The sequence below is a fragment of the Perca fluviatilis genome, chromosome 15, assembly GCF_010015445.1.
Source record: "Perca fluviatilis chromosome 15, GENO_Pfluv_1.0, whole genome shotgun sequence".
In the NCBI taxonomy this organism is placed as follows: Eukaryota; Metazoa; Chordata; class Actinopteri; order Perciformes; family Percidae; genus Perca; species Perca fluviatilis.
In genome coordinates this window covers 5,893,249-5,904,890 of record NC_053126.1, presented here as the reverse complement: position 1 = coordinate 5,904,890, position 11,642 = coordinate 5,893,249, and the positions used below count along the sequence as shown (strand labels likewise).

At 39.2% G+C, this 11,642-nt stretch overlaps 1 protein-coding gene across 1 annotated transcript in view; it reads right to left on the bottom strand.

Annotated features, from left to right (window-relative positions):
- Window positions 1–8: 8 nt before the first annotated feature.
- mmd2a (monocyte to macrophage differentiation-associated 2a) overlaps window positions 9–11,642 on the bottom strand; it is a 17,130-nt gene continuing 5,496 nt past the window's right edge. Inside the window, exons 4-7 of the mRNA XM_039825021.1 lie at window positions 7,380–7,454; window positions 6,252–6,353; window positions 6,004–6,073; window positions 9–1,696 (exon numbers count right to left, since the gene is read on the bottom strand). Of these exons, the coding sequence (XP_039680955.1) occupies window positions 1,496–1,696; window positions 6,004–6,073; window positions 6,252–6,353; window positions 7,380–7,454 (448 nt within the window). The 3' untranslated portion in view covers window positions 9–1,495. The remainder of the gene's footprint in view (window positions 1,697–6,003; window positions 6,074–6,251; window positions 6,354–7,379; window positions 7,455–11,642) is intronic.

Genomic DNA, 11,642 nt, shown 5'->3' with positions numbered 1-11,642 from the left:
CAGTGTAATATAGTTTATCGTCTTTAATACAATGAAAATACAATTTTACAAAATAGATCATCTGATTTTTTTCATTAAATCATTAAATAAATGCTCACTTCCTGAGTAATTGCTGTGTAAAACAAACAGTTGAACTACTAGAGGTTAGGGGGAGGGAAACCGGCAAGTGTGATCCATACAGCGCTTAAAGAAGTATAAAAATTAAAACGTAAAAAAAGGTGTATAACATGCCCATGTGTATTCTGAGGATTTTAGGAAATTCTACTTCATTCAACATTGTTGCTGATAGAAAAGTGCTCATGGATAAGAGTGCACCACTTAAACAGGACAACTTGCAATCATCGTCCTCTAAAGAAGATAACTAATGCTTATAGCCGCGACATTTAATACACTTAGTGTGACATTAGCTCTAGATTAGACTTTTAATCTTTCAAATAACATAACGCAAAAGGATGAGAATTGATTTTGAGGCAGATTCAACACTAATGTAAATCAAAACAGAATCACAATCGGGCTACTGAGGCCCGCTATCCTCAACAGTCGACTTATTATCTGGAGTAAGAGAGGGTCATCAGTCAATGTGAATTCATATCAGCCAATATATGGTGACTTTAAGTCTGTCTGCCGGTTGCTTAATGCAGTTTAAGTCAACCTAAAACGTTTGTTTATGAAACCGTTATGTGTTGTTTGTAATGCCAACTCTATATTTTCATATTTTGCCACTGTGCAAAAATGAACAAAACCAAAATAAAGTGGAGTAGGGGTTAGCAGCACCAATATAGAGGAATGCCTCTGTGGAACGTTTTGGCACATAACCTACGGTTGGAATATGTAAAGGTGTAAAGGGTGGAGTTTATTAGCCCAGGATAGTTTAGTCACAGAGTGTATGTCGTCAGTTCTCTTATGAAGATGTGTGATTAAAGAAATACGTTTTATACGCTTATTTGCTTATTCTTACAGAGAGTTGCTGACTATGTATTTAGTACAGAAATGAGAATGGTATCAATCTCCTCATCTAACTCCCAGTAAGAAAGGGAATAAAGCGCATTACCAAATTGTCAAACTACTCCATTTCACTGAACATTGGTCATCTAAGCTTGCTGGCACATTATATGTTGCCCTGTTTGCACAAACATCTCCCAGCAGGTGATGAACACAAATGAAGATTCATACCCAGGGCTGTTTCTTATCTTTCTGATGATAAAAATGTCTTGGACAGCAGAATGAGAGTCGTATTCCTGCGTACGTTTGGTTATGTCAGTTATGAATGTTCACTGATCAGTCTGTTATATAATAAGCATGTTAAAAAAAAATGCCTTTTAGATTAACAGTAAGATTCCCCCCCAGGGGTTTTGGCCCCAACTGTGGAGAATTTCATCTGATCTGCAGCAGCCAGTGCGATCCGATCGTCTCAGCAGCGTCTCTCAAGGTTCAGCCTCGTGAGTCAGGTTAGTTGTAGTCAAAACAAAATGGCCTAATGACGAGAAGAGGCTAGTCACCTCGACGTCTGCAGCAGCGGCCCGGGTAAGTACAGGTACCTCCAGATGGCGTAATAATGAATGCATGCTCCCGCCGCCACGAAAAGATGCCAGATGGCGTGGGCGAAAGGGACGAGGCCATCGCTCTTAAAGAAGACCACGCCCACCACATAGAAGACACCTCCCACTGCCAGTTCACACACACCTGCACGCTCCACCTGGAACAGTCCAAAGAGTCATGGAAGTGAAGAGCTCAAACAAACAAATATCTATATAAAAGAGACTTCAGATACAGTATTAGGGGACCACTAAGGCCTATATAAAAGAGACTTCAGATACAGTATTAGGGACCACTAAGGTCTATATAAAAGAGACTTCAGATACAGTATTAGGGGACCACTAAGGCCTATATAAAAGAGACTTCAGATACAGTATTAGGGGACCTTTAAGGTCTATATAAAAGAGACTTCAGATACAGTATTAGGGGACCACTAAGGTCTATATAAAAGAGACTTCAGATACAGTATTAGGGGACCACTAAGGTCTATATAAAAGAGACTTCAGATACAGTATTAGAGGAACACTAAGGTCTATATAAAAGAGACTTCAGATACAGTATTAGGGGACCACTAAGGTCTATATAAAAGAGACTTCAGATACAGTATTAGGGGACCACTAAGGTCTATATATAAAGAGACTTCAGATACAGTATTAGGGGACCACTAAGGTCTATATAAAAGAGACTTCAGATACAGTATTAGGGGACCCACTAAGGTCTATATAAAAGAGACTTCAGATACAGTATTAGGGGACCACTAAGGTCTATATAAAAGAGACTTCAGATACAGTATTTGGGGACCACTAAGGTCTATATAAAAGAGACTTCAGATACAGTATTAGGGGACCACTAAGGTCTATATAAAAGAGACTTCAGATACAGTATTAGGGGACCACTAAGGTCTATATAAAAGAGACTTCAGATACAGTATTAGGGGACCACTAAGGTCTATATAAAAGAGAGACTTCAGATACAGTATTAGGGGACCACTAAGGTCTATATAAAAGAGACTTCAGATACAGTATTAGGGGACCACTAAGGTCTATATAAAAGAGACTTCAGATACAGTATTAGGGAACACTAAGGTCTATATAAAAGAGACTTCAGATACAGTATTAGGGGACCACTAAGGTCTATATAAAAGAGACTTCAGATACAGTATTAGGGGACCACTAAGGTCTATATAAAAGAGACTTCAGATACAGTATTAGGGGACCACTAAGGTCTATATATTAAAGAGACTTCAGATACAGTATTAGGGGACCACTAAGGTCTATATAAAAGAGACTTCAGATACAGTATTAGGGGACCACTAAGGTCTATATAAAAGAGACTTCAGATACAGTATTAGGGGACCACTAAGGTCTATATAAAAGAGACTTCAGATACAGTATTAGGGGACCACTAAGGTCTATATAAAAGAGACTTCAGATACAGTATTAGGGGACCACTAAGGTCTATATAAAAGAGACTTCAGATACAGTATTAGGGGACCACTAAGGTCTATATAAAAGAGACTTCAGATACAGTATTAGGGGACCACTAAGGTCTATATAAAAGAGAACTTCAGATACAGTATTAGGAGGGACCACTAAGGTCTATATAAAAGAGACTTCAGATACAGTATTAGGGGACCACTAAGGTCTATATAAAAGAGACTTCAGATACAGTATTAGGGGACCACTAAGGTCTATATAAAAGAGACTTCAGATACAGTATTAGGGGACCACTAAGGTCTATATAAAAGAGACTTCAGATACAGTATTAGGGGACCACTAAGGTCTATATAAAAGAGACTTCAGATACAGTATTAGGGGACCACTAAGGTCTATATAAAAGCATCCAAAGAGCACCATGTCATGGGACCTTTAAAGCTACATTGTGTAAGAATTTCTCCCATCTAGCGGTGAAATTGTATCGGACAACCAACTGAATATTACTTTCTAGCCCTTCCCATTCCAAGCGTGTTTTTACCCTACGGTGGCTGAAACCCGAAACGAGCTCTTAGTATCTCCATCGTTTACGCGCAGCTGTTCTAGCTGTCTGTGTTACAACTGCATGACATAAGTTGTCTGCCAGGGAAATCACGACGTTATGTACAACCATGCTATAGTTAGCCAAGCAACTATAAAACTTTGAATTTACACAAATAGGCAGAAGGAAGGAAGCAGGCAACTTCGGCGTCCCTTTTTAAAATCCTCGCTCATCTTTCCATCTTGAAAAGCCACTCCAATATTAACTTTGGTCTTGTTGCTTTGCCTGTCGCGTTGTCGTTTTAATTCTCTTTTTCGCTTCCCTGGCGACTCCGTTACTTGTCCTCGAGAATAGGCGTGATCGTCCATCTTCAACCGGCTTTCGAGTGTAAAAGTTTGAAAAGCGGAGGTATGACCCTCTTTGGCTAATGTATTTTAAAGATGGCAACATGGCGGCCGTCATTCGAGCGCCTCACTCCTATGTATTCTGAATGATTCTGAACGGCAGATTCTACGAGAATACTTTGATTAGTTGGTGGAAGTAATTACACATGAATGAGCACATATTGGTTAAAGAACAAAGTTTTTTTTGCTAAGAATGGACTCAAAAAATTACACAATGTAGGTTTAAAGAGCGTGTTTAACAAAATGAATTTCAAGCTGTAGCAAAAAAATGATAGGATATAAGTGATAATGATAAAAAAATGTAATACCAACAAAAGAGCTCCAGCATTATTGATGTTTGGACCCCTAATAATACAATATATTCCAAGAACAAAAGCTATGGTGAATAAGTTGTTTTAGTGTGTGACTTGTGTTTTTGTATGTCTGATTCTGATTTCTGATTCTAAAACCAGGAATTTTAAAATTGTATATACAATGTGTTATTACATTTTTAACAACCATTTTCCAAAGCATACCGTTTTTGGTTGAATCAAAATGTGAAATAATTTGCCACAAGAACTAGTTACACTCTTTACTCATGTTTGCAAAAAAGAAAAAAAATTTCAAAACTTATATATTTCCGATCCAAGATTTACATCTTCAGTAGGAATCCATGGGCCTGAGGCTGAGAGCCACTGGCAGGGTTAAAAACAGACTAAAGAGAGAGACAGACTAATCCATTACCTGCTTTTTTATGGGATTTTTAGGCGATAGGAAATATATAAAATATATATACTGTGATTGTTATGTAGCTCAGCGTAAATTCTGTCAGGGAGACTTCATTAATGTTAACACTCTTCTCTTAAACCAGCTGATCAGCTGGTTTGTGGGAATTACGTTCATGTAAACCAATCAGAATCGGGCACGTATGTTCAAACCAATCACAGCATGAAAACCATGTTTTAAATCAGTTCTCTCCCCTGCTTCTGTCAGTTGTCTTTTCAGACGAGAGTGCGACCCCCCTCCTCCCCTTCCCCCTCCAGGCATCTTCAACCACGGTGTTCTCGGTCTTCTCCCGGCTGACAGCTCCCTTTTGGCTTTTTCGGTCTTTGGGGTTTTAGTCGCCACCACCAGTGTCTAGACTCCATCGGGGGATATGTTTGGGTTTTTCTAAACCTCTAAAATATATACAGGACAGGCCAAAAGTTTGGACACACCTTCTCATTCAATGCGTTTCCTTTTTATTTTCATGACTATTTACATTGTAGATTCTCACTGAAGGCATCAAAACTATGAATGAACACATATGGAATTATGTACTTAACAATAACTGAAAACATGTCTTATATTTTAGATTCTTCAAAGTAGCCACACTTTGCTTTTTTATTAATAAGGGAAAAAATTCCACTAATGAACCCTGACAAAGCACACCTGTGAAGGTAAAACCATTTCAGGTGACTACCTCATGAAGCTCACTGGGAGAACACCAAGGGTTTGCAGAGTTATCAAAAAAAGCAAAGGGTGGCTACTTCTGGAATCTAAAATATAAGACATGTTTTCAGTTATTTCACACTTTTTTGTTAAGTACATAATTCCATATGTGTTCATTCATAGTTTTGATGCTTTCAGTGAGAATCTACAATGTAAATAGTCATGAAAATAAAAAGGAAACACATTGAATGAGAAGGTGTGTCCAAACTTTTGGCCTGTACTGTATACCTTTTTACGATGGAGTCTAATCTCCAAAGTTTATGTACCTTCTTACTTTGCACTTGTAACGTACAAATAAATGTTTGCATATCTGCAACAAAGTCTCTCCTGATTGAAATAATATATTTTAATATAATACAACCTTATACCTGAGACAAAGTCAATCTAAAAACATATACTGTACATTGGAAAATAGTCAGCGGTAATGTTACAGTAAATGATTTGTAGGTAAGGGGCAAAAACAAACTCCACCATCTGTTTGGTTCTTTAAATCCTGACAGTGTCTGAGTTCACACAATAGCAGGAAGCCTGCTGCAGCGGAAGAGGCCTCACAGTAGAAAGCTTTGTTTCTCAGAAGCAGAGAAAGACAATGCTTAGACCTTTAGTGGTTTGTGCTTACCATAGACAGGATGACCAAAGCCGGAACAACCCCCATGGCCACATATCCAAACAACTCTACCAGCTTGTACCTGCAGGTAAGAAACAAGACCACGTGAAAATATAACACCATGTTCTACGGAATTAGTTTCTGCTTCAAACCGGCCCGGTGTTTGCTGTAAACACTTGAAGGACGCGAGTTGAGTTTCAGGTTAATTGTTTTCAAACCGGGGACTCAGAGCAGAGCGACACAAAGACAGACTTTGTTACCTCTCGTGGAAAAAGAAGACGTACACGGATCCTACGCAAGCCATGAGCCATATGAGCCAGCGCATGTGGCACGCCCAGGGCCCCAGATCCCTCAGCATCAGCCTGGGGAGACACATGAGTACATTCACCGTATGGGCTCGTTATTAAAGTGTAACTCTCGCCAAAATGCAACCTAGGGTCTTTTTGTCAATGTTCCCAGGTTAAACTTTTGTTTAAAAGCATAATTAGGACGGAAGTGTATAAAAGAGTCGATCTCCGAATGCGAATGAACGGACTCCATAGGAGGAAATGTCATTTTTATATGAGGCTCCTTTTTCAACTACAAGGTCAATATTGTTTTTCACTAACGACAAAAGAACAAATTATCCGTGCATTTATATGGAACTAAGCTTTAGGAGCTTTCCATCTTTACTCTCCTCCCTGTTACGTTGCATTCGGAGATCGACTCTTTTTAAAAGTATACGCCACCATTTCTTGAAATAGGGCTCATCACGGTCTGCCCTAGCTGTAGATAGGTGGGCCAACGCATTTTTTGTGCATGCATTGTTTTAGTCCGGTGCAACACCGGCAGCGCCGCCGCTAGTTAGCTTAGCGTAGTGAATGGAATCCTATGTTGCCGGTTAGCATGTTGTGAGTAAAAGTGAGCCAACAAAAGACAAAAAAACAACCTAATTAGTTGCACTGAGACAAAAAATGCGTTGGCCCACCTATCTACAGCCAGGGGAGACCGTGATAAGAACTAGTTCAACAAACGGTGGCGTATTCCTTTAACTGGCCAGATGGCGGCGAGCGGAAAAACCAACTGCTAAAGTGAGTTGTTAAAACCTTTCTTTTTAGTAAACTCTGTGTACACAAACAATCAAGTTCATGTGTAGAGCCCCTGGTGATACTTGGAGCAAAGTTTCATGTTGTGCGATCATAGCAGTGCCCCTAGCTCTCCCATTCAAAAGGCCATTTGAAAACGAAAATACGGTCCATCTTAAAAGTGGCACTTCCCTCCCAACTATGCTTTTAAATGAAAGTTTGACTCGGGTACATTCACAAAAAGACCCTAGGTTGCATTTTGGCGAGAGTTACGCTTTAACCAGCTGTATAATCCACCAGACTGTATGTCACTCCTTGACCCACCAGGGAGAGTAGGAGGCAGCTATGAAGAAGTAGATGGCCATTCTGTCACACATGTGGAAGCGCTGCTCCACCTTCCTACACACAGACAAAGAGAAGGAGAGACGAAAGCTCATTTCTATCCTTCAATTCTAGTTCAATCCATATTTCTTTAAACTACACAGGACCAGAGGTGTCAAGTAAAGAAGTACAAATTAGGGGTGGGGGAAAAAATCGATACAGCATAGTATCGTGATATTTTTCGTGGCAATACTGTATCGATACACAGACTCCAAGTATCGATCTTTTATGATATATGTGCATACAGATAGAGTGAATTTGATTGTGGTTGGATGAGAAGTATAAACATATACCATTCCGACACCCTATTGGTTTGTACGCGATCCATCGCACCTGCACAGACCCGGGGCCTTATTTAGGTGCCACTTAAATGCCTGCGCCTCTCTCTGATGCTCCGAAAAATGGACGTTAGAGGGAACCGAAACATCGCCGCACGGGACGCTAGTCAACACTACACTTGACAGTAGGTAACGTTAGCCTACAGTTAGCTAGCAGCTGGAGTAAACACGGTTAAAATGCTGACAGCCCTTCTGAGTTTGCAGGTATGATTTTAATATAACATTATAGTCATTATGGCCTTTAGAAAAATGTTTTTTGTGGAGGTGGGGTAGGGCACTATTATGCCCCTGTGGCGGGCTAAGCTTTTGTCCTTAATGGCATTTTTTTCCCCCTTACATTACTTATACTTTTATACTTTAAGTAGTTTTGAAACCAGTACTTTTACACTTTTACTTGAGTAAAAAGCTTGAGTTGATACTTCAATATGTTTGGTATATGTTTATACTTCTCATCCACTTCAACTTCTACAAGTCTTTTCAAACCCTAGTATCTGTAGTTCTACTTGAGTAATGAATGGAAATACTTTTGACACCTCTGCACAGGACCCAGCCTGCAAAACATCACAAAAAACAAAGGGGGACTGTAGTTTCTTTCAGCGTATAGCAGGTCTCACATTTTAGAAGGCACGTTTGGTTGTTGTGAAAACACACACACACACACACACACACACGCACACACACACCACAAATTCAAACTTCCCCTGACCCTGTCCTTCGACATATAAAACAGAGCCTGTTTTGTCTTTTCTGACTATTGTGTGTGAAAGGCCAGAGGAGTTGTTTAAGAGTAGGACTCTATTCATCACATTCTCAGTTAAATATGTTAATAAAATCATAATAAAAACACACTAACTTTTATGTTTTACACGTAGTGTCGTTTTTCAATAGCTCAGGGTTATGCAACTATATTTATTTTGTTTCTCTGTATGGATGATTAAGTTAGCTTGATTAGGGCCGGGCGGTATACAGTATATACCAGTGGTTCTCAAAGTGGGGTTCGGGGACCCCCAGGTGTCCTTGAAGAGGTTCCAGGGGGTCCCCAACAAAAAGGGGAATCATTTATCTTCACTATAGTTCCATCCGTAAGTAACACAATGACAGCTTGTATGACTATTTTGTTCATGGGTTTATTCAATTTCTGTAAAACAACATCTAAAAGCAAACGTTCTATCAGGTAGGGGACCTTGGGACAACGTCTTATCAGATGGGGGTCCTTGGTCTAATTTGGGTCCTTGATTTGAGAACCACTGGTATATACAGTATAATGACAAAACATTATATCATTTATTTTTTCTATATGGCTCCTATCGCGGCCAACTGTGTTACAACAATATTTACGTCATTGGACGATGCTTTACATTATCATTATGTATAAAATGAAAACAACAAAAATAGGCTTTCCCTGTGGTTATGTCATATAGACTATTTATTTATAGCCTGACAAGCCAGACCCACATCCAGATGTTGGGTCTGGGAACTCACCATTGGCAGGGTTCAATCAAAGGGGCGGGATAAACGGTTGTCTTTCAAATTCCCTCTGCACGCAATAGGATAGCGCTACAATCAATCAGAGCAACGAAGAAGGTAGCGAAGCTAGTTGATAGATTACACTTTAAACTTTTGCCGTATCTGGTCGGAAAAACTCCGAACACATCTTCCTTTTTTAAGAATGATTTCTGTGCCGTTCTTTGTTCTTTTCTCAAAGAAAAACTTAACTCCAAGTCTTCCAGAAGACCACTGTTCCCAGCAGCAGCCATAAGCCCCGCCCACCGACTCTATACACGATGTGATTGGCCTGACCAGAGTTTGGTTTTTCCAGCTCGCAAACCAACGGAGAGAGCCTAGACCCCCCCTGGCTGCAAAATAATTTTGCTGCCGCTAGGGTGCATCTAGATTTCTAGGCTAATTTATTTATGGAATTACCAGAAAACATGCTATATGGCGATATATAATATCACTATCGAGAGATAAAATGACCTAGAACGGGATAGAAGATCGTCCAGTCCTAAGCTTGATTTAAATGTTGATGATTTTAAGATTATTTTTGGGGCATTTTAGGCCTTTATTTGTATAGTAATACAGCTGAAGACATGAAAGGGGAGAGGGGGAATGACATTGGCAGTAAAGGGCCGCAAGGCGGAGTCAAACCTGCGGCCGCTGCCTCGAGGAGTAAACCTCTATATATGGGCGCCTGCTCTACCAGGTGAGCTACCCAGACACCCAAATATTGATGATTTGACATGCGTCTGGAAATCTAAGTTCTTACAAGCTGGTTTAGAAATAATTTGGAGCTTTTGTCATAAAAACAAGTCTTTAATCTCAAACCTGCAAAAGTACAGGATTAGTCACACTTAGGTGGATCTGTAAGTGGACTGTTTTGGGGGTTTATGCTATATATGAGCTAATTTTCAGATACAAATTAATCCCTTTACGGTAGGTTATAATGACATGTGAATATGGTTAGGATTTTATATGAGAACCTTCAGGTTATGGAGAAACCATTATGATCATTTTCTGTAATTGTCCTAATTCAATTTTAACAATAAGGTCAATATTTGTACTTGATAAAATACATAACAAAAGGAAAAACACCAGTCCAAATCAATTAAACCTTGTGTTGTCTTCCCGTCCAACCATGAAAAAAACACTTTTGCTGTTTTAGTTACTACGGAAGCGTATTACATTCACCATAGGAAAAAAAATGTAGACACCTTATCTCGTAATATTGAGAAAATAACTCATAATTTTGAGAAAAGATCTCGTAATAACAAGATCCTGATCTCGTAAATTTTGAGAAAAGATCTCGTAATTACGAGAAAAGATCTCGTAATTATGAGATGAATGCATTTTCGCCACAAGAGAAAACAGCTCTCTTGTGTGGAGCTTTCAGGCTAGCTGATAGCATGGCAGCAAATAGGCCAACGTCTCACCTTTTTAGTTTAATCTGTTTTTATTTTGGTTTGGGTTTGAGACATTGGGAGATGTCTTTAAGTACTATAGATGGGATTGTTATGAGTTTGTCGACTTTGCACCTCAGGACTTTGCGGTTGTTCCGGCAGAAAGCCCATCCTGATCTGTTGGACACTGTAGTGTTTCTGCAGGATCAGTTGAACAGATATGGCATGCTTCACGGTTATAAGATGATGCATCTGAAATGCGTCCAGATGTCCATTAACTAATACTATAAAGTTACATTAGAAGTATCACGCTAACTTAACCCAGCTGAATTTAATGTTACCTCTCGGTGGTACAGTTCATCACTGAGCCGTGGCCTACTGACAACTAGATATGCCGCCTTCCAGGTGTTTAAAATGATCTCATAATTACGAGATCTGTTCTCAAAATTACGAGATAGGAACTCATAAGATCTTTTCTCAAAATTACGAGATCAGGATCTCGTAATTACGAGATGTTTTCTCAAAATTATGAGTTATTTTCTCAATATTACGAGATAAGGTGTCTACATTTTTTTTTATAGTGACTATAATACGCTTCCGTAAGTTGCCTTTTTCAAAGTTTTTTTTTGTATACGTGTTTGTTGTTTTTCTGTCACTTTTTCAATGTTTTGGGCGCCTTTTGTTTACGTTTTTTGGTGCTTTTTCTGACGTTTTTAACGTTTTCTTTCAATGTTATTTTCCATTGTTTTTGTTGCTTTTCCGTTTTGTCATTTATTTTTATTTTTTTCATTTTCGGGGCATATTTCAACAGCCCATATTTTCTGATATAAAAAAAAAAATGGTCAAAATTGACCCGAGGATAACACGAGGGTTAACAATGAACCTTCAACCTCAAACCTAATATAGTTTGGGATGCAATGAACGAAAACGCATCACCTCAATTAAACCTTTCTGACTGTTAGACCAATGAG